A 22,670-nucleotide genomic window follows, 5' to 3' on the forward strand; every position below is an offset into this window, starting at 1 on the left:
AGGAGAAATAAGGAATGACCTTATTTATTTTATTTATTTACTTATTTATTTTTAAAGATTTTATTGGGGAATTGGGGAAGGGGAACAGTGTTGGGGAATTAGGGAAGGGGAACAGCCAAGTTGTTGTCCTTCAGTTTTAGTTCTGGAGGGTGCAGCTAGCTTAGCTCCCAAGTCCAGTCGCCATCTGGCTTCCCGTCAGCAGCTCGCGGCCTCTGAGCTCAAGGTGCTGTGTTCAATCTTAGTTGCGGGTGGGCATAGCCCACCATCCCATGCGGGAGTCGAACTGGCAGACTTGTTAGGAGCACGTGCTCTCAGCACCTGTTGGCAGCTCAGCGGCAGCTCAGCTCGGGCACAGCTCATTGGCCCATGTGGGAATCGAACCGGCGGCCCTATTGCTCAGAGCTCATGCTCCTAACCAACTGAGCCACTCGGCCGGCCCCAGGAATGACCTTTTAGTGCAGTGCAGTCTCTTTTAACAGCCACCAAAGCAGCAGCCCCCCTGCCCTAACGGACCCTGTCCTGGGCTGCAGGTTCTGCCAGAGGCAGAGCAGGGAGTAATGGGAGGCTTGCCCTGCAGCCCTGGAGAGGCCTCCCTGGAGGAGATGAGAGAACCTGGAGCCCCAGGGAAATTTTCCTGGAAGCAGTGAGAGGGGTGGGTAGCAGGCTAGAATATCAGAGAGGCTGCCCTGGAGGAGGTGAGTGGGCCTGGAGCATCAGAGGGGCCTCTGCCATACCAGCGCCCAGCTTAGCTTCCAGGCGGCCCCATTGGAATGCTCTCCTGTGCAGGGGTGGGGCTGGTGAGTCACTGGGCTGTCTGCTGGAGCTGGGCCTGAGCTGCCCCTGGACTCCATTTCTCCCAGGGCTACTAGGCTTCCAGTGTTCTGTCCGTGTCTGCCTATCCTGACTCCAGAGTATATCAAGTTTTCCTGCTTCCCTGTGAAGCCAGCATGATAGACATGACGGTGCCTGTTTTACAGATGGGAATACTGAGGTCTAGAAGGGCTGATGTGCAGCAGAGCCCAATGAGTTCCTGGAATTCCTTCAGTTGGTAGAGACAGACCTGATTTTGGATGCTGGCAACCCAGGCAGAGGGACCAGGCAGGGAAAAAGCATGGAGGTGGAACCCACAGGGTTGTGGCTACAATGGGAGAAGGGCCTAGAGATCTGACCTCCTTGCTCCGTGGCCAGAATTGAACGCTTTTTTGCCCTCTTTTCTCAGGTTCCTGATAAGGCTGCACAGAGGACCCCCTTGACCATGGCCATGGAGGGGGGCCCAGCAGTCTGCTGCCAGGACCCTCGGGCAGAGTTGGTGGAACGAGTGGCCGCCATCGATGTGGCCCACTTGGAGGAGGCGGATGGTGGCCCAGGGCCTGCCAGGAATGGTGTGGACCCTCCACCACGGGCCAGAGCTGCTTCCATGATCCCTGGCTGTGCTTCAAGACTCCCCCTAGGTCGTCCTAGCCTCTCAGCTAGGAAGTTTTCCCTGCAGGAGCGGTCAGCAGCAAGCTGCTTGGAGGCCCAGGCTGGGCCTTATGCCACAGGACCTGCCAGCCATATCTCCCCACGGACCTGGCGGAGGCCCACCATCGAGTCCCACCATGTGGCCATCTCAGATGCAGAGGTTGGTGGGGCAGAGCTAGGGGGTGCTCATGAGCTTTTTAGCAGTCTTCAGCAAAGACCCTTTTTGCTCCTATCCCTGCTACACAGCTGTTTAGCCTTGGGTTTGCATACCCCCAGAGTTGAGGCACTCACTACCTCACACTAAGGCCTCTTCCCACTCGGAAGCTCCACCTGGGCCAACCTCTGCCTCCTTTAAGTCCCACCATTCCCACCCCCACCCAGTCTAGGCCTTGGAAGTAGGCCCCTCCCTTGTCCCCCAAGAAGTCAGAAATTTGAAAATAGACACAATGTCCTTCCACCCCAAGACTTCCCCAGCTTGAGCCCCCACCTCTAATGCCTCCTTGTGTCTGCTCTGACTCACAAGCTGCCAGCGTGCTTTCAGCCTCCAGGCTCCCACTGGCTCTGTCCTTGCCGCTTAGATCTGAAAGTGAACCTGAATACTGAGCAATCTACAGCCTTCAGAGGCTGAGCTTTTTATGCCTGAGCCAGGGCTCTGGTCTTCTCTTCCCAGGGCTTCTCCTTCTTGTCCATGCAATCTAGCTGATTCTAGACATACTTGCTCATGGCTTTCTTACAGATTTGGGTCTCCCAGACCCCAGCATCCAGGCAGAAATCAGCGCATTTTTCCTTCCCCACTTCCTAGGGAGCAGAGCATAGCCATGGCTTCCCATTCATGTTTTCAAACATCATCCAATGCTTCTTGTCACTTTCGGTGGTGTTGGCACCACCGAGTTTCCCCATCCCAACCTGAAAGGTGATGAGACCCTGGGTCTAGGAGTGAGGGGCCTGGGGCCAGGATTGGGCCCTGAACAGGCTCCTGAGGTGGAAGCAGTGCTGCCTCTGAATCAATCTTTACCGGATTCTCCCTCTTTTTTCCCCCAGGATTGTGTGCAGCTGAACCAGTACAAGCTGCAGAGTGAAATTGGCAAGGTAGGAATGGAGCCCAGAAGCAGTGAGAACTTCATTTGGGGCTTTGTGAAAGCAGCCTGTCTCGATCCTCTCCTTGGCACAACCTCTTCTCTGAGAATGAGGCAGAGGCAGGAAGGCACAAGCCTGGAAGCGAGGAAAATCGTGTCCTTTGTAGGAAATACCTGGGGTGGTTGTGTGGGGGAGATGACTCCTGGTTCCTGAATTTTTGATGGAAGACAAGGAAGAGCAGGGGAGGCACGAAGCCGCACTGAGCTAGGCAGGGGCAGTTACCAGGTCTCAGGAGCCCCCTCCCCGTCTACCTGAAATGTATGCCTGTTGGTGGTGGGGGTGGAGATGGGATGCAGGAGGAAGGGACTGGAGCTGTTCAGGCTCCCCTTTTCCTGAGCTAGTCCTGGGGGAGATGGCTCTGTCCAGGCGGGGCTGACCTGTGCCTCTCCGCAGGGTGCCTACGGCGTGGTGAGACTGGCCTATAATGAAAGTGAAGACAGGCACTACGTGAGTCTGGGGATGGAGGGAGGTGTTGCTGGAGCCCGGAGGGGGTGGGCAGAAGCTGTGCTGGGAGGACAGAGGCCAACACTGCCTCTGGAGGGAGTGAACTCCTTGCAAAGGAAGAGCTCCCTGACCCTAGGAATATGCAAGCAGAGTCTGGGTACCTCTAGAGGGCTGAGCTCCAGAAAGGCTTGATGGGGAATAGGCGTAAGGCCTAGACTCAGATATGACCACCTCCTCACCCAGCTTGACCACACCCAGCCATACCCTCAGTGCTAGTGGCAGATGCCCAATGTGCCTTTCTGGACTCAGTCCACATAGAACCAGCCTGTTCTAGCCCCTGGTGGCTGCACACAAGTGGCATTTTCACCCCTCCCTCCTCAGGCAATGAAAGTTCTTTCCAAAAAGAAGTTACTGAAGCAGTATGGCTTTCCACGTATGTACCTATTGGGTCCTGTGCTTGGGAGCTCCCAGCCTGGGGGAAGAGAAAGAGGAAACCTTGGTCCCTAGCTCGTTTTTGTTAGTACTGGGGCTGGAGTGGGGACAGCATAAACAAAGCCCTGGTAGTGAGCATGTGCTTGGTGGGTTGGGGACAAGACCATGGTCCTGCAAGATTCTTGCTTGAGGCCGGTGGTGGGGCCATGGTGAGGCCCACCCTCCTTTCACAGGGGCTTGACTCCCCTACCTGATCACAGGCCGCCCTCCCCCAAGAGGGTCCCAGGCTGCACAAGGAGGACCAGCCAAGCAGCTGCTACCCCTGGAGCGGGTGTACCAGGAGATCGCCATCCTGAAGAAGCTGGACCACGTGAATGTGGTCAAGCTGATCGAGGTAGGCGGTGGTGGTAAATGGTTGGGAACCGGTGCCCGAGTCCTGTGGAGCAGCCTCCGGTGCTGGGGGCACCCAGCACAGACCCAACGATCCCACTGAGGGAGCGGATGTGGCTGAGCCCTCCAAAGGGCACGGCCGCACTTGGGGCAGGGGCTGTAGGGAGGCTTCGGGAGTTAGTTCAGGCTGATCTGGGATGTTCTCAAGAGCCCACTGAGGGTGAGCTTGAATGATTTCTGAGGCTTCACCTGTCTGTGCCTGCTCAGTTCCTGCTCCATTGTCTGGGGTGGCTACAGAGTATCCTGGCGGTCCTGGGGCTGGTGAGGACAAGGAGGCCTGGGACTCCCATCCCACGCCTCCTCAAGCCTTATCCACATGCCTGCTCCTTCTGACCAGGTCCTGGATGACCCAGCTGAGGACAATCTCTATTTAGGTGAGTGCCCAGCTCATTCCCAAAGCAGCTCACCTGGGGTTGGTCCAAGGGCTCTTGGGGGACACACGTGACCTTCACAGGAGCAGGGAGGAAACATGTTCTCCAGCCCCGGGTTCCCTTGCCCAGCTCTGCTGAGCCAGGCGCAGAATATCCAGTTAGAGTCAACAGCGTTTCAAGCCCCGCCTCTGCTGATCAGAGAGACAACGGGTCAAGTAGATACAGGAAGCAGGCTATGTACTGTGGGTTCCCAGACCCTGTCTGATAGCTCTGTGCCTCAGTTTCCTCACCTGTAAAATTGGGATAACAACGGTATCTACCTCGTAGGGCTGATGTGAGGAGTAAATGTGTTACTATATGCAAGTCACATTAACAATAACAGCCATTATTGTTAATATTAATATTAATGTTAAATTAAGTTTGTGGTGCCTGATTCATGGCCTGGCTTCGAGGCCCTCAGAAAAAGGGGCAGAAGGACGCTGGTATACAAATTAGAGGCCAAGGCTTTAGTCTCCACTCCCTCTCCTACTTGCCTATCTGCTATAACCTTTAGGAAAATTCCTGCCCCTTCCCTGAGCCTCACTTACCCCACCTCTACCTCATAAAAGGGGTTCACGGTGAATTAGATGAGGCAGGTCCATAGGCGACCCCATTCTCGCCCATTTACCTCCTCTGATGCCATGGGACCCCTGTCCTGTCAAGTATGCCTGGATGCCTACCCCACTCCCACCCTCCAGAACAGGGAGGGACCTTGGCATCCCCTGCTCTGCCAGCCTGGCTGCATCTTACCTTCTTTTCTTCTCTTTTCTTTCAGTGTTTGACCTCCTGAGAAAGGGGTGAGTTCCCCATCCCAATCAGGCAGGTCAAGTCTCATCCAGGCCTTCCTCTCTCCCTCCCTGTGTCCCTAGTCCTAGGGTCAGCTATTCTAGGAGATAGCTGAGGCCCAGGCCCTGCCCTTGGGGATCTCTGGTCTGGGAGGAAACAAGAGACCAAGAGGACGATTCTTGGAAGGCTGATGGGGGCCAGGGAGGCTGAATAGCCAGGGAGGCTTCTGGAACAGGGTGTGGGTTTTGAACCAGGCCTTGAAGAACTGGAAAGAGGATTTTGATGGAGGAGACGAAGGAAAAAGGAGTGTTTCTCAAGTGAAAATGTAGAGCTGGGACTCAATTCTTACCTGTATTCGAATCACGAAGAGTTAGTTCAGCTTTACAAGTTTGTGAGTTGGAAGGGTGGGACTCCAGTCCCTTCCATTTACAAGAGGGGAAGCTGAGGTTCACAGGGGGTAAGTGCCTTGCCCAACATCATACAGCACGTCGCTGATGAAACCTGGGGTTCTAAATCATGTCTGCCTTATTTGGCCTTCTCAGGGTGTTTGCAAAGAAGCAGACATGGAGTAATGGGCTTGGGCCTGGGTGGACCAGAAGCCCTAACTGCCAAGGCCTTAAATACAGGCTGTGGCTTGTCTCTCTGCTGGGGGACTTCCTAATGACCTGTATGGGGGTGGGGGCAGGCAGTGGTGTCCCTTTGAAACTCAGGGGCTTTCAAATATTTTTGACCTCCATTCAAAGTGAGAAATATGTTTTATGTTGCCATCTATATCTGTCACTGAAACCAAAGTTTTATAAAACAGCACGTATCCTTATTACATATGATATACTCTGATATATTCTACTTCATTAGAAAAAAAGCAGTAGCCACCCACGAAATTGATTTCATGACGCTCTGTTAGTTAGGTCTGGACCTAGTTTGAAAACCACGGCTCCAAATGGCATCTTTGCAGCTGTTTGATTATACATAATTAAGTACTTAGAAGAAGTAATATCGAGCCAGAAATGAAGATAAAGCTAGTTTGAAATTATAATGATTGTAAATGGATATTTGTGTCAATGTGTGTTTTTAAATTTTCATTTTAATGGAGAAAAAGCTAATTATCTTGGGTTCTCAGGACCCACTTAAGCATAGGGGGCTCCTGGGAGGTCCCAAGAACAGGACCCAGCCCCTGTTCGCCTTCACCTGCTGTCTGCTTTTATTCAACCTAATTCAGCTGCAAATCCCTTCTCCCCTCCTTCCCCGTAGGCCGGTCATGGAGGTGCCTTGCGACAAGCCCTTTCCGGAGGAGCAAGCTCGCCTCTACCTGCGGGACATCATCCTGGGACTTGAGTACTGTGAGTGAGGGGCTGCTTGCCCCCTGGGATTGGGGACGGGGGACAGCGTAGGGGGACACCAGAGGGCGAGAGCCCAGGGTGAGTAGGCTCTGAGCAGTTCCTGTCAGTCAGCGCTGATCTGCCAATCAGCTTCAGCTGAGGGCGGGAGCATGGACCTGTGGGCTGGGCCAAAACCTGAAAAGAAAGACCAAGGGGATGGCGGCGACTTTCGTCTGGCTTGCCCAGGTCCTTCACAGTGCCCGGTCACCATTAAGTCATTCTGCGCCTTGCGTGTTCTGTTTATATCTCTCCTCTGCTGAGGTCTTAGCCAAGCTTAGCCTCTCTACAGGGCCTCAAGGGATGTGGGAAGGGAGAGATTTTGTCCAGCTGCTTGAGAGCCTGTCCTGTCCTGGAGCCTGTGGGTGGTGGCAGGGTGGGTTTACTGTGAGGGGCCCTAAGATGATGTTAGTTCAGGAGGGAGAGTGTTAGCTTAGCCTCTGTCTATGAAATTCCTTTATTTACTCATATATTCATTTCATTCATTCATTTATGAGTGCCTACTAAGTGGTGGCTCAGGGCAGGGAGGTGACAAGGACCCAGATGTGACCTCAAGGATCTCACAGCCTAGTAGGAGGGACAGGCATCTAAGCAAGCAGATGATATAGTGCAGTGCCTGCCCAGGCTCCGGAGGCACGGGGGCTGTCAGAGCACTGAGGGGCCAAGGGAGGCTTCCCAGAGGAGGCTGCTTGTGGCCAGGGTCCTGAGGGATAAGTAGGAGTTCGTTGGTCAGGCTTGAGGGATGAGGGAGAGAGAGTACAGCAGGCAGAGAGAACTGCATCGCAGAGGCACAGAGGGGAGTGGGCATGTATTATTTAAGAAAGGGGAGAAGTTCAGTCTTGTTGAAGCATGAGGGGGGTAGGAGGGTGTAGTGAAAAACAATAGCGGAAATGCTATTAAGGCCACACCTTGAGGGCTGGGAATGCCTCCACAGCAGACTTTCATGATTCATCCTGTCAGCATATGAACACCCGAGGGCTTTGAGCAGGAGAGGGGCATGATAGGATTTGCATCTTAGAAAGCTCTGTCTGGCAGCTGTGTGGTGGCTGGATAGAGGGCAAGAGGTGGCCAGCTGGTTAGGGAGGAGGCTGATTCTAGAGCCCAAGTGACAGATGGTAAGACCTGGATTAGGACAGTGGCGTGGGGAGGAGATAGGAAGGAGGTGGGGTGGCTAGTCCTGGTGATGAGGAGGGCCCCCAGGCACCTGGGCTTCCTGCCTGGTTTGGGGCGCAGGAGTAGGGCCCGTCTCTCTAAAATCTTAGCTTGGTTTATCAGGAGCGTATTGTTGCCCTAAGGGAATAGGATAAGAGCCCTGGTGAGATGACAGGAACCAGGACTGTTTTTAGCTCATTTGAGCCCCTCCAATGCCCTCAGATTAATATTCTCTTTGTTCATATGGAGAAACTGAGTCACAAAGGGAGGACGGCTTTGCAGAAAGTCCCTAGCGGGAGCCTAGCGGTATAGGAAGGGGGCATTTCACCCTTGGTGTGGTCAACGGTGGGCACCACCCTGTACCAGCTTGACCTCCACCCCCTTCCTGTCCTGGGACCTTCTCCTCACTTGAGGGTCTGTTATCTCCCATCTTCTATTCCACCCTTTCACTCCCCCCCCACAAAAAAAAGCCCAAGCTAATCCCATCTGACTCTTGGATAAATCCTTATCAAGACCCAGCTAATCACAGTGGAGGGCTTCCTGGGATGGATTGGTGAGCACCAGGGGCTAGACTGGTAGATGAATGGAGGCACCCAGTGCTGAAGACCCACCTGCCATGTCATTCTGGTCTCTCTAAGGGGGCATCGAGGCTGCCCAGGGCAGTCCCTGTGGTTAAGAGTCCAGACCTGATTCTTACAGATGGGGCAAGTGCAGCACTGCAGGTGTGAGAAGCAGCCATATCTGGGATATATCTTAGTGGCTGAGCCCGCAGGACTTGCTGGTGAATTGGATGTGGGGTCTGAGAGAGAAACCCGAGCAAATGGTAATATGCCATTAACCAAAAGAGAAAGACTAGAGGAGGAGCAGGGTTTATTCTGTTTGGTTTGTCTGGTGGTGGTGGTGATGGAGATTGCAGACAGAGAAATCAAGTTCTGAATTAGACGTGTTATTGAGAACTATTGAGACATATACTGAGATGTCTACTGGATATCCACGTGGATAAAGAGCCCGGAGTTCAAGGGAGAGGCCAGGGTTTGAGATAAGAATTTGAGGCCACTTGCCATGGTCAAATGCACAGCCCCTTGAGCCCCTGTGCTCTGGTGGGTGTGTGCCTAATCCCTTGTGTGTGCCTGGTACACAAGCAATCACTATAGGACAAGCTGGTGTCTGCTCCCTGCCAGAGGTTGCTTTCCCTTAAGGATGTTCATGTACTAACCTCTCGCCCTCCTCTTGGTTTTGTTGTTATATAACTCACTCTCTTGGCCCCCAGCTTTCCTTCCCTCCTTATCTTCCCTCTCCTGCTTCCCTTTCTATCTCTCTTCCCCCTCCAACATCCTGGGGTCTATCAGTCCGGAGGAAGGTATTTGCTGAGGGGGGAGCCCTAGTGGATGGCAGTGGGGTGGGGTCAGTGCCTTCTCTCAGCCTGAGCTGCCCGCCTCTTCCCAGCAGTGCTGGCCCCAGAAAGCAGGTTGAGCCCCCTGCCTACTAGACGAGGCTGACCCTTCCCCAGCCATGTTCATCCCAACAGTCCCAAGCCCTCTCTCTCTGAATCATCTTCAGCCCAGAGTCCTTAGGACTGAGGCAGTACCGCTGCAGGATACCCCACACTCCCACACTAAGTCCAGAGAGCAGGAACATCTCTGACCAGGATGGGTGGGGAATGGGACTGGGGAAAGGTTTGGATGGGCTTTGGGCCTGCAGATAGCCAGAGATGGCCTATGGAGAACCCCCCTCCCCGAGTTTCTTCTGACCTGCCCCAGCAACAGGTGCCTTGATTGGCATGGAGAGAGCCCTGGACTTGGAGCCCAAAGACTCCTAAGAGTCCAGTCCTGTCTCGCTGCTCACGACCTGGGCTGGCCTCGGTGTCTTCACTGCAGGGCGGAGCAGGGGACCCTGCAGTCCTCTTCTGAGGTCCTTATGAGAGGAGTGTGTGTGGGGGTTCCTTCTCACCTGAAATTTGAGACGGGCTACCCTGGCCAGGCAAGAGCAGGGGTGGGGTTCTGGGCAGTGGTCCCCCCGGCCAGTGCTCCAGCTGCCTCTCTCTGCAGTGCACTACCAGAAGATCATCCACAGGGACATCAAGCCATCCAACTTGCTCCTGGGGGACGACGGGCACGTGAAGATTGCCGACTTCGGCGTCAGCAACCAGTTTGAGGGAAACGATGCTCAGCTGTCCAGCACGGCCGGGACCCCAGCATTCATGGCCCCTGAGGCCATTTCTGATTCTGGCCAGAGCTTCAGCGGGAAGGTGGCTTCCAGGGCCCGGGCCGGGTTGGGGTTCAGGTGAAGGGGCGGCATAGCTTGCAGCGAGGCCTCATTTCCAACCTGAGGATGCCAGGGTCATTGTGTCTCGGGAGTGAATACTAAACGTGGTCCCCTCCTTCGTGTTTGCCTCTTCCTAGAGTCTGACAAAATCCCCCACTTTGACCTCCTCTCATTTTTCAGCAAAATTACCCCAAGTCTCCCCTGCAGATATTTCCTGCCAGCGGCTCTGGGCTGTGGAACAGACAGAGCTCAGACAGCCCAGCTGCCTGCCCTTCTGGAGATGGTGAAAAGGGCAGGAGAGCTCATGTCTGGGGGGACAGGTTTCTTGGACATGGCAGGGTTTCAACTAGGCTTTGAAAAATGGGGAGGCTTGGAGCAGGAGATGGAGCCCGGACAACATGTAGGAGAACAGAAGGGGCACAGGGTAGTGGCACAGTGGGGCTTGGGCAGCGTTAAGGCTGGAAGCTGGGGCTTTGTCCTAAGTGACAGAGGCAGTGGGCGGAGCTTTCTGAGCAGGGGCCGCACATGCCAGCTCTCACCTGTGGCATGCTGGCTGCCCAACTGTGCCCTGCCAAAGAGGCAACGGTCAAGAGGCATCTGAGCTTGTGTGCGGGTGTAGAGCTGAAGAAAGATGCAGGGATGTAGACAGAGATTTTTTTAAAACTTAACTTTGACGTAATTCCAAATTTACAGAAAAATTGCAAGAATAATACAAAAACTCCCATATATATATTTTTACCCAGCTTCACCAATTATTGACATTTTGTCCCATTTGCCTTTTTACCATCTCTCCCTATGTGTATGTGTATGCATACGACATTTTTCTGAACCACTTGAGAGTTAAGTTGGAGACATTATCCCCCTTTGTCATTAACTACTTTAGTGGATATTTTCTAAGAACAAGGACATTGTCTTATATAACCTCAGTACAGTTATCAAAATTAGGAAATGTATCATTGATAAAAAGACTGTTATCTAATCAGCCTTATTCAGATTTCATCAGTTGTTCTGATTCTGTCCTTAAAGCCTTGTCTTGTTTTGGTTCGGGCTCCGATCCAGGGTCCGTCCCTGAGTTCACTTGTCACTTCTCTTTGCTGTCCTTGAATATGGAGGAGTTTTTTGGCCTCTCCTTCCAGACCTTGACATTTTGGAGAACAGGCCTGTTATCTGGTAGAATGATGTCAGTTTGTGTTTGTCTGGAGTTCCCCGATTGGATTCAGATAAGGCATCTTTGGCTGGAATATTTAGGTAGAGATTTGAGACTCATTTGCATAAGAGAGAAAAGTGATCCCAGGAGAGGAGGTGGGGTTCCAGAAGGGAAAATGTAGCAAGAGCACATGTTAGAACCCGAGCATGTGGGAACTGGGAGGAATTGGGGAGGTGGCCAAGGGCCAGGGCCTTGGTGTGGGCAGGGGCTGTTTTCTGGGGTCAGAAAGGAAGATGGTGGCCTCGCCAGTGGATCATTAGGAAAGGGAATGACAAACCGGTTTAGTGAGTGTAAGTTCAATATTCATTTCCAGGTTACATCTGTATGATGGGTACAGCAAATGTGACCCTGAAATTAAGGGAGTTTTATACCTGTTGAGTTGGAAGCGGATCTGTTTAGGCTTGTTCCAAGGAGACTTGGCATCCCTGAAGGGCAGGGGTGCTGTCCTGGCCCCAGTGCTCAGCACACAGCTGAGCTTAGAGCAGAGGCCTGGGAGTGTTTGTTGAGTGAATACGTGGTTGAGGAAGGTGGTCCCCTGCATGCCTTCTCCCACAGCCCACTGGAACTTGGTGGGCAAGGCGTGTTGGTTCCTTTTGGGGAACTGATACGAGTTGTTTTCTTTCTAGGCCTTGGATGTGTGGGCCACTGGGGTCACGTTGTACTGCTTCATCTATGGGAAGGTGAGTGCTGGGTGGGCTGGCACTGTGGGCTAGGCACAGCTGAACCAGGATGAATGCCAGGGCCAGGCCCTTCCTTTGTGTCCTAAAGGAACGTAAATTTTGGGAGCGGTCATCTGGCTCAGAGAAGACTGAGGGAAAAGAGGCTTTTTCTGTTTTTTTCTTGTTCCCTTGGGAGAGGATTCATGAGAAAGGGTCCTGGGACAGCAGACATCCCGAGGAGAGGTGTAGATGGCGGTGTCACCACCTCTCCAGCCAGAGTGCTCCCTGTCCTTCTGTTCCTTGAGGCCATTTATTCATTCACACATTTATGCAGCCATTCATTCCATCAATAAACTGCCCTTGATTCCTGCTCTAGGTCAGGCTGGGCCTTGGGGACCCCCGACACTGACTTGGCCGAGATCCCCATCCGCATGTGCTCCCGCTCCAGTGACCGCCCTGAGGGGCAGGAGGGAATCTCAGTGAACATGTTCCCAAATTCGAGGCCCTGGGAGTGGAGGCCCTTCCGCAGGTGGCTGTAATGCCGGTGGGCACACCCACTTATGGTTCTCTCAGGGACTTATTGGTTCAGTCAGCGTTTGTTGAGCAGTGCTGTGTGTCAGATCCTGAACAAATTAGATGAGGCCCCTCCCGTCTAATGAAGAGCCCCAGAGTTTCCCCTCCGCCCCAGAGAGATGGGACCAGTCTCCTAGCATAGGTTGGGCCCCGGGCCAGCATCCTCTGTCTGCTTCTCTACCCTCAGTGCCCATTCATTGACGAGTACATCCTGGCCCTGCACAAGAAGATCAAGAACGAGGCCGTGGTGTTTCCCGACGAGTGAGTTGCCCACCAAGGGGGCTCCTGCCCACACCAGGGAGGCGTGTCTACGTTTTAGCAGGGCTGTTGCCCTTTGAAGGCCCCGCCCCCTCCTGCAGATCTGGAGGTGGGGGTGCTGTTCCCTGGGAGGGGGCCCCTGAGCAGATGGAGGGCTGAGACTGTAGAGCGGGGTTCCTGAGACAACTGGGTCACATGGGTCTCATTGTGCAGATGGAGCTCTGAGGCCAGGAGTTGGGCGGGTATGACCCACATCCCATATTCACACTGCTCCTACACTGAAGGCCTCCATGGGGGCAGTGGCACCAATCCCACTGAGACCCTGGAGCCATGGGGGACCTCCAGCTTCCCCCCACCTTCTGTGGCTTCAAGATGCCAGTGTGCTCCCCCATTTCACAGATAGAAAAGTGGAGGCTCAGAGGAGCATTATCAGTGGGTCTAGGATTTGAAGCCACTCCCTCTTCCTCCCCCTTTCTTTGTGGCTGAGGTCTCTGAGCCCAAAGGGACTATGTAAAGGCGGCTTCCTGCTTACCTAGTTCTTCTGATTCTGATGTTGGCTATTGTGGCTCCTCAATTTTTCAGGGCCCTTCTGCTATCTGCTCAAAGTGCCCAGGGCAGGTCACAAACCAACCTGGGTATTGTCCTCAGTGACTCCTGCTCCCTAATGCCCATTTCCTGTCTGGTCCCCAAGTCCTCTCGAGTCCACCTCTTACGTATCTCTTGGCTCCACTGCCACCTGTGCACCTGCCTCACTCACCTCACCCTTACCTAGCCACCTCCTCCCTAGTCTTCCTGCTGCCAGCCTCCACCCAGTCCAGCCACCACAGGCAGGCCAGGTTGACCCTGAGAAAGCACAACAAATATCACCATATCTCCTATTTCAAGTTTTTCTGAGGCTTCCCAAAGCCCACAGGAAGAGGCCATGCTCTGGCCCTGGCATTCCAGGACCTCTGCGTTCTGCTGCCACATCGTCCCTCGCCTGCCACACTAGCCATCTGGATCCGTCCCTTCCTGTAATTGCCGATCTCCCTTCCTTTTCTTCTGAAGGACCCCCTGCCAGAGCTTTCTTTCTTCCTCGCCCAGGCATTTTAAAAGGGACTCAGTATGTAGGACAAGAGAGGGAGCCAAGGCTAGCAGTCCAAAGAGTGGATTCCTCTTCCACAGGCTTGGAGGGATGGGCTCCCCGAGAATGTTGATAGCCAAGAAGCCTGGAGTTTGGGCAGAGACAGTCCAGGCTAATGTGGGGCTGAGGGTCCTGGTCCCCCACCCCAAGCCTCTCCTCCCTGCCCTCACTTTTCTGGGTAGTAATATGCTAACCCACTCACCTCTCTGGGCCTCGGTTTCCTCCTGTCAAGTGACACTCTTCCCTGGCTCCCTCCCAGGTTAGGGAGAGGATAAGATGGTGAGTGGGAGTGAAGGCCACTGGTGTCCCATAAAGCGATTCTTCTCACATTATCCTCACCATCTCTGATACCCAGAGGACTGTCCGCCCCCCCCAGGAACTCTTTGTGGCCTCTGCCTCCTGAGGGAGACTGCTTCACTTTCTACTCAGGAGAGAAGGACATCCATATACTTGTTCTGAAAGTCTCTCTTTCCAACCTGGGGGTGTACCGTCTGCTTTCTAAGAAATGAGGGTTGGGTGTCTCTGTCCTGGGGTGCTAATCAGGGAACCCCCAGATCAGGGGTTGAGGGGGAGAGATGGGAACGAAAGGATCTTCATCAACTGTCTCTCCCCCATCTTCTTCCTTCCCCTCTTTAGGCCAAAGGTCAGTGAGGAGCTCAAGGACCTAATTCTGAAGATGCTAGACAAGAATCCAGAAACAAGAATTGGGGTGCCAGACATCAAGGTGGGGGACCTAGAGGTCTTAGGCTAGGCTGGGCTGGGACATAGCAAGCAGGCCTCAGTGTCTCCTGTAGAGCCCTGCCCCAGGACATGTGTATTGGGTTTGGGTTTGAGGTTTGCAGGCTTTGGGCTCCACGGCGATTGCTGGTGGAATGCCTGTGGTCCCTTGCTGACTGGGTATCTCTCTGCCTGTGTCCCTGACCCCTCCCTGCCCTCAACTCTGCAGCTGCACCCCTGGGTGACCAAGAATGGGGAGGATCCCCTTCCCTCGGAGGAGGAGCACTGCAGCGTGGTGGAAGTGACTGAGGAGGAGGTGAAGAACTCTGTCAAGCTCATCCCCAGCTGGACCACAGTGGTAAGAGGGCGTGGCCTTGTCCTTGTCCTGGGGAGGGCCTGAGGAGGGCGTGGCCATTGCCTGAGACTTGCTCTGTGCTGGGCTCTGGGGGGGGTGGGTTCAGAAGGCGCCCCCTAGTTAGCCAGTGTTGATGCTGGGCTGCTGAGGCCACTGTTCTGCCAGAGGCCCGTGGAGAAAAAGGCCACATTATTCAGCCTTGTGATAGGGAGAGCAGGAGACCTGGTGAGGAGCGTGAATGATTTAAAAAAACATCCTGCCCCTCACTGAGTGTCAGCTTTCACCATTGCTGGAGAAGCATTTTCTTCCTCCCTCCTTCCCTGCATTCTTTCCCCTCTTCTTCCCTCTTTCCTTCCCTCCTTCCCTTCTTTCCTTCTTCCACTTGTTGAACTTCTGCTATTTTCCAGGCACTGTGTTAGGTGCCAAGGACATGACAGTGAAAAGGCCTAGGAAACCTTTGCATTGGAGAAGTGTCCCCAGAGCCCCGCTATCTGTCACTTAGGCACCGCCTGAATGCTCCTTCATTCTCCTCTCCCATTTTGGTTTTTCTCATCTTCCTCAGGACATCTTCCATATTAACACTGGAAGTTATTACAGTAGCCCCTGGTGGCCATTTGGGGGTTTGGGGACACTGAGAACCATGGCCCACCCTGTGCCGAGTCAGATTGTGCACAAGGCCAGGGGAGGGAGCTGGGCCGTGCTGTGGGTAGGTCAGGCCTGTGAACTTCATCCTTCTCTGCTGGGTCCAGGCCCCGCTAGGCCAGGTGGCTAAAGTCCTGCCTGTTCCTGTAGCGCTCCAGGGCTCTGTGGGGTCCCTGGGACCAGTCAGTTCCCACAGGGTCCCTATGGCCCCTTCCCTGGTCTCAGCCACCTTCGCCTGTTTCCTAAAGCACTGGAATAGGCTCCCAAGTTGTCCCCCCCGCCTCCACCCTCACCCCACTACAGTTACACCAGGGTGCTCCTGGCGACCTGATCATGTCACTTCGCAGCTCAGACCCTGCTCACTCAGGCTCCCCTATCACTCAGAGTAAGAGCCACAAGACCCTGCACAGCCTGCCCGTCCCCATGTCCCCCGCTGACCTAATCCCTCCTCCCTCCATTCGCTAGACTCCAACCATGTGCCATGTAAGCTGCTGCCCCAGGGCCTTTGCACTTCTCTTCCCTTCCCAGGATGCTCCTGCCCAACCATCCTCAGGTCTCACTTCCTCACTCCCTTCAAGTCTTGACTCCAAAGTCACCTTCTCAGTGAGAAATGAGCCTTCCCTAAAATTCCAAGCCCCTCCTTGTCATACCTATCCTCCTTGCTTTTATTTTATTTTATTTTATTTATTTATTTTAAATTGGGGAATTGGGGGAGGGGAACAGTGTTGGGGAATTGGGGAAGGGGACCAGCCAAGTTGTTGTTCTTCAATCTTTGTTGTGGAGGGCGCCAGTCACCATCTGGCTTCCCGTCGGCGGCTCGTGGCCTCTAAGCTCAAGGTGCTGTGTTCAATCTTTGTTGCGGGTGGGCATAGCCACCATTTCATGTGGAAGTCAAACCTGGCAGCCTTGTTGTTAAGAGTGCACGCTCTATCTACTGAGCCATCTGGGTGGCAGCTCAGCTCAAAGTGCCGACTTCAGTCTTAGTTGTGGGCGGGCGTTGCCCACCATGGAACAGGAAATCTTGTTGTTACACTAGCTGAGCCATCCTGCCACCTGTTGTCAGCTCAGTGGCAGCTCAGCTCGGGTGCAGCATCACTGGCCCATGTGGGAATCGAACCAGCAGCCGTGTTGCTCAGAGTTCACGCTCTCAAGCTAACTCTTAACCCACTGAGCCACTGGGGCGGCCCCCCCTTGTTTTATTTTTTTCTCCTAAGCCTTTACCACTGAACAATATATTACGGTATATAGTTTACTTATTTATTGCCTCTCCCTCCAACTAGAATATAAGCTCCGTGAGGGCAAGAACTTTTGCCTCAGTGTGGCCCCTGTGCCTAGAATAGTGGCTGGCATATGGTAGGCGCTCAATAAAAAGTTGTTGGTTAAATGAATGAGTGAATGAATGAATGAACAAGTGAATGCACCCCTATGCTATGCATGTGTGTGTGAGTTTGTGTGGATGTGGGCAGGGGCATGGACCTGTCCTTGTGGTGGGAGGACAGACAAAGTGAGAGAGCCAGGGTCCAGCAGCCCCTCCCTCATCTCCCCCAGGCCGCTGTGCAGCCCCCTCTGCGCTGCCTGTCCTCCACTCCACCCTTCCCGCCTCAGCTAGAAGCCATTTCCTAATGGCACTCCCCATGCCCTTAGGATAAACCCCCGCTTTCAGCGTGGCGTCCCAGCCCCCGCATGCACCAATTGCGGGGACGCAATTCCCGGAATTCACCCTCAGCCATCACCCTCCAAGCTCTTGTCGTTTCCTCTGCTGGGAATACTCTTTCTCTGCCGCTTGAAAGGGGGCCTCAGCAGGGCCTGCCTAGCAGCTGCCCCCCCAGGGAGTCAAAGTGGAGGCCACCAGTGTGTTTGGGTGCGAAGGGGTATGTGTTCCTCACACTGACGTGTCCTCCCCAGATCCTGGTTAAGTCCATGCTGAGGAAGCGTTCCTTTGGGAACCCGTTTGAGCCACAAGCACGGAGGGAAGAGCGATCCGTGTCTGCTCCAGGAAACCTACTGTTGTAAGTACTGGTGGGCTGAGGCCTGCAGGGTGCTCCCTGGAGCAGGGTGGGGGCTGTGGCACATCCCTCAGCTCTCACTGTTCCCAGGCTGTGAAGGCTGAGCCCGGAGCCTGGGGACTCGGCCAGGTCTCAGAGTAGGGCCCGTCTGCACCTCTGTCCTCAGCCCGTGGCAGCCTGGTAGAGGTTTCCAGACAGGCCTCAGGTTTGCTCCTCATAGAAGATGGCTCAGCTGTGGAGGGAGGGCACTTCTGCCAACCCTTCCTGGCCTGGGGCAGTGCTAGCTGCTTTCCTGAGTGGCTCACGCTACCTCCAGCCATTGCTGAGGTCAAGTGCCCAGTCAGCACTCTTGTAAACGTTGGTTCAGCAAGTAAGCGTGGACAGGCTGGCTGACTGAGCCAGGGAAGAGGAACCCCCTTTGCTGAAGGCTCTCGACTGTGAACCAGGCATGTGCCTTCACCACCTGCTAGGGGAGGTCAGAAAAGCAGTTCTCCAAACCTCTCAGAGCCTCATCCTCAGCTTGTCCATCTTCTCCCACTAAAATAAAAGTCAGTTTGGGATGCCAGTAAGGTGTGCAGACCTGCAGACAGAAAGCCGTGAGAGGTTCCTGGATCTGCACGTGGTCCTGGGAAGTCGGTTGCCTCCCTCTGATCTGTGAAGGGAGCTGCAGGGAGCAGGCGTTGTGTCTCCAGCCCACTATGTGGAAAAGGTGTGCTCCCCAGAGAGGGGGCGATGGACATGGTCCAGGTACCTCGGCCTCAGGAAGGAGTACTTTCACTTGTGCTGTCCAGGGGCCTAGATGTTGGTTCTGTGTGAGGCCACCCTCTTTTAGTAGGCTTTTCAGAGGTGCCAGGTCCCCGGTCCCACCCTTGTGGACAAGCTGGTGTCTGCTCCCTGCCAGAGGTTGCTTGCCCTTAAGGATGTCCATATACTACTAACCTCTTGTCCTTCTCTTGACAGACTTTCTGGCCAAAGGGGAATGAGGGGTGGGGCCTGGGAGAGGCCTTGATATTACTTCTGATTCCCAGTCTCTTTAGTGAGGTGGCCAGGGCTGGGGGAGAGGGTTCCCTGGGCTCCTCTAGGTCCGCTGGCCTCGATCCTGGAATTGGGCTTAGTGTAGGGGATCACATATTTAGCATCCAGAAATGGAGCCACTTTTCAGAGTGAAAGAGGTAGCTATTACTAACTATGCCAGGACTACAGACATAGGCAAAACCATGACAGTAAACCTGGACTTAGGTCACCCTAGCTCAGTGCCCATGACTCAGCGCCCCCTAGTGGTGGGACAGACCAGTCACAGGCTAAAGACACAACCAGCACCTCGTCCACACCGGGCCCAGGGCTGGCCCACCAAGAATACAGTGACCTAGGCAATCATTGTCCTTTTATACACATGTTAGTGGGGAGACAGGCCAGTTGCCTTGTCTGGACTGTGAGAGAATTGGACTTATTACTTTCTAGCTATAAAATTCTATAATTCTGTGACCCAAGTTTAATTTTGAAAAGCAGGTTTTACCTCATCATAAAGTCCCAAATTTGTCCTTGATCAGCTTTTTTTTTTTTGGACACTTTGGGATAATTGTTGAAACTCTACAGTAGAGTTAAATAGGATTGATTCTAAATTTCAAGATACCCAAACCTGTTCATTGGTCATTTTTATTTTATTTTATTTTATTTTTTATTTTTTATTTTTTATTTTTTTAAAGATTTTTATTGGGGAATTAGGGGGATGGGAACAGTGCTGGGGAATTGGGGGAAGGGGAACAGACAAGTTGCTGTCGTTTTGTTCTTCAATCTAGTTGTGGAGGATGTCGCTTCACTGGTCCAAGTTGGCACCATCATCGCGCTCTTCTCTGGCGAGGCAGATCAGTCGCCGGCTTCTGGACGGCCGCTCACTGCGGCTGCTGGCCGCTCACGCTGGCTGCTGGCTACACACGGTAGCCCATGGCAACCCACTGCCACAGGGGCTGCAGCCTACGCCGTCGCCGGCGACTCATGGCAGCCCAGCTCCAGGTTGAGCTGTTGTTCAGCATCTTAGCTGTGGAGGGCAGTGTCACTGGCCCTCATATGTGGGATCCGAACCGGGGCCCTCTGGCATCCCAAGCGAGTTCTTAACCATCGCGCCACTCGGCCGGCCCTCATTGGTCATTTTTAAAAGAAAGGTCTTAGGAGAAAAATCAGATAGAGAAATCTATTGACTATATGACAGAATCCTAAGACTGATGGGTAGAAGAGTCTACCCTGTGTACAAGACAAAGAAAAAATGTAAAACCAAAGCCCTTCTACCCAGGACTGTGGGGCTGATCTGGGCCAACATGGAAGGTCTGGTGAACTGGCTGGTACTCGAGGACGCAGGGAAGTCGGCTGGGTCAGATCGTGAGAGGTTCTGGAAGCCAGAATGGGAAATCTAGGTTTCACCCCTGGGCAATAGGGAGCACAGAGGGCTGCGGGCTGAGATTTGGGGAAAAGGACCACAATGCAGAGGGCAAGCTTGGGGAAGTAGGTGAGGAGGGATGTGAGAGCTGGTGTGTATGATTGCCTGTGTGTCCTTTCTTAGGGCATCTTCTGGCCCCTGAGGTCCCTTTTCTCTTGGTATCTCCTGAACAGGAAAGATGGGTGTGGTGAAGGGATCAAGAGCCCGGAGCTCCCCGGAGTCCAAGAAGATGAGGCTGCGTCCTGAGCCCTTGCATGCGCCCAGGGCCGCCCAGCAGCACGTTCATCCCGCGCCTCCAAAGGCCCACGGCCCTCATGCCGACAACCGCCCCTGCGGGCAGGGGGCTGGGGACTGCAGCCCTTCTCCTGGCTCCCCTTCCCCTGTCGTGCTGCATGACCTCCACGCGTGTCCAGGGACAGGATTGGAGTGTGTGTCATCTGGGGTTTGGGGACAGGGCTCCCTTGAGGCCTTTCTCCTCATCCTGGCTCTTCTTGGTGGGACCCATGCTATGAGGAAGGTAGGTGCCCATGGTGCCTTAGAAACCCCACTTGGCTTGTTGGCAAGGCCCAGAGGCAGGAGGCAAGAAACCAAAATGGCAGGTGGAGGCCTCGCTTACCACCACTGCAGAGACCTTGCACTGGGAGCTGGGCGGGCCTGGCTCAGCTGCCACATGCACATGGAGGGGCGTACTCTGCCCACCTCAGCGGGGTGCTGCCAGAGCGTGTGTCTGCTGAGAACACTGGTGTGGAGACTCTGAGCCCTTGACGGGTGTTCTTGGGCCTCACCTGGGCAGGGGTCAATATTTGGAGAAATTAGATCCATTTTTTTGTTGTCTTTTACTTTTATTTCTAACATGGGGGGAATGGGGTGTGAAGCCCTACTTGGGAACGTTGAATGAGCTCCCCTACAGCTTTGGGTTGTTCCTAGCACACCCCATCATTATTGGCAGTCAGGTGAACTGGACTAACCATCCCGGATTGTGTTTCACACTTGGCACTATTTGGAGCATGGGCTGAATTAAAGCTCTGAGCTTCTAGACGCCTGAAGCAGGAGCACCAACCCTTCCCTGCCCACCTTACTCCCTCCCTGTGTGGCTCCTCAGAGCCATGCCTGCAGAAGAGAGACCAGGGGCTGACTTCGACTCTGGACTCACAGGGCTGTGGCCTCGCAGATGCTGAAGTAACTGGAATCCCATCTCCTATCCTACACTGGCCTCCCCATCTGGCCCCAGAAGCTGCCCTCACATTCCTACCATGAAGGACAAACTGCCTAGGCTGGAGGTCGCGCTAGAAGCAGGGCCTGGTGGGGTGTGCATGCTGGCAGGCAGCCTTGGAGAGAGGACCCTTCCACCACTGCCTCGCCCCCAGGACAGTCGCCATTGAACCTCCTCAGAGCTGGAGCGCTGGAGCATGTGTCAACCTGGCTGGGCTGGAGCAGACGTCACCTTCTTTTCAGGATCACTTGATAGCTTCGTGTTCACTGATCAAATGCTCAAGAGATTGATTTCCCAAAGAAAAGAAAGCAGGACTCAGAGACCTCCCCTGAAAATGTGGACCAAACAAGGGATTACAGTCACCAGCGTGGGTTTCATATCGCAGGAGGACTTGTGTTGAGAAGAAGAGGGAGGCTGGGCTGGAGGAGTGCCCGTCCTGCACATCTGTGCCTGTGGGTGTACGTCACGCCTCCACGCACATACGCATGTGCGTGCCCATCTGCTGCACACAGCATACTCGCATGTCTTGCACTGGCACATGCATCTGTAATATAGTTTCTATGTCTATTTAAGGCTGTGAGCGGAATGTAGCCCATTGTCAATGGGTCCACCTTTCTCTCTGGCTCATCTCCACTAAAGGCATTGTAACCCAGGGCTTAAAAAATAACTCGGTACTGTTTTTAAGAACACTTTTATAGAGTTCATAGAAGGCCAGTCACAGATCCACGAGGTTTTCTTGAGCATCTCTGCACTGGAGCCTGGAGGGTGGGCGTTTCAAGGGGGGCGACATTCCCTGGACCTGTCCTCGCAGAGCTCCAAGGTGGACCTGGCTTCATTGCCTGGGTCAGAACCCGGATTGGGGCTCATTCCATCGCTGAGGGTTTTGATGGGCATGGGCATCATTGTTTCTAAATATAGCACAAGGGATGAACAAACTCCATAAGAGTGTTTTAAAAATTAACTTCCCAGGAAGTGAGTTAAAACCAATAAAAGCCCTTTCTTGAGTTAAAAAAAAAAAACAACAAAACAAAACTCTGTGTGCATTCTCTGCATCCGCATATGTGTTCTCGCTTACCAGCTGGACCAGCTGGCTTTGCTAGCTTTTCTAGAAGGGTCGAAGCAGTGAGAGGAGCTCTAGGGGGAAGGGACAGGAAGGGAGGGGGCTGGCTCTGGAGGGGGAGGGCTACAGACCAGGATGTGGCTGTTTTCTGAGCAGGTCCTGCGGCCCCTCCTTGAAGGATAGGCTGTTTAGGAGCCAGTGGGCTGCCTGAGAGGGAACACTTCTTTCACAGGGACCCAGGGAGGCCGAGGTCTGGTCTCTGGGAGCCTTCACCACTCCTCCTGGGGCAGAGCTCCTGGTGGAGCCTCACAGGCTCCCTGTGACAGGAGCCCTGTGTCCTCCTTGTGACCCCTCAGACTTGGGCACTGGCTCGGGCCTCTGGGACCCTGCAGCTCCCTGTTCATACTAGGGCCCTCTGTGGCCGTGATGAAAACACTCCTCACTGAGGTCAGACAGCCCTGAGCTTGAATCCAAGCTCTGCCACTTAATAGCTCTATGACCCCGGCAAGT

At 53.9% G+C, this 22,670-nt stretch overlaps 1 protein-coding gene across 1 annotated transcript in view; it reads left to right on the top strand.

Moving 5' to 3' along the window:
• CAMKK1 (calcium/calmodulin dependent protein kinase kinase 1) overlaps window positions 1-22,129 on the top strand; it is a 28,821-nt gene extending 6,692 nt beyond the window's left edge. Inside the window, exons 2-16 of the mRNA XM_019659824.1 lie at window positions 1,220-1,621; window positions 2,503-2,550; window positions 2,992-3,045; window positions 3,424-3,475; window positions 3,735-3,868; window positions 4,262-4,298; window positions 5,110-5,131; window positions 6,372-6,460; window positions 9,697-9,896; window positions 11,747-11,800; window positions 12,540-12,613; window positions 14,370-14,457; window positions 14,680-14,808; window positions 17,353-17,456; window positions 20,061-22,129. Of these exons, the coding sequence (XP_019515369.1) occupies window positions 1,256-1,621; window positions 2,503-2,550; window positions 2,992-3,045; window positions 3,424-3,475; window positions 3,735-3,868; window positions 4,262-4,298; window positions 5,110-5,131; window positions 6,372-6,460; window positions 9,697-9,896; window positions 11,747-11,800; window positions 12,540-12,613; window positions 14,370-14,457; window positions 14,680-14,808; window positions 17,353-17,456; window positions 20,061-20,133 (1,524 nt within the window). The 5' untranslated portion in view covers window positions 1,220-1,255 and the 3' untranslated portion in view covers window positions 20,134-22,129. The remainder of the gene's footprint in view (window positions 1-1,219; window positions 1,622-2,502; window positions 2,551-2,991; window positions 3,046-3,423; window positions 3,476-3,734; window positions 3,869-4,261; window positions 4,299-5,109; window positions 5,132-6,371; window positions 6,461-9,696; window positions 9,897-11,746; window positions 11,801-12,539; window positions 12,614-14,369; window positions 14,458-14,679; window positions 14,809-17,352; window positions 17,457-20,060) is intronic.
• Window positions 22,130-22,670: the final 541 nt, after the last annotated feature.

Source organism: Hipposideros armiger, unplaced genomic scaffold (genome assembly GCF_001890085.2).
Source record: "Hipposideros armiger isolate ML-2016 unplaced genomic scaffold, ASM189008v1 scaffold_304, whole genome shotgun sequence".
Classification (NCBI taxonomy): domain Eukaryota; kingdom Metazoa; phylum Chordata; class Mammalia; order Chiroptera; family Hipposideridae; genus Hipposideros; species Hipposideros armiger.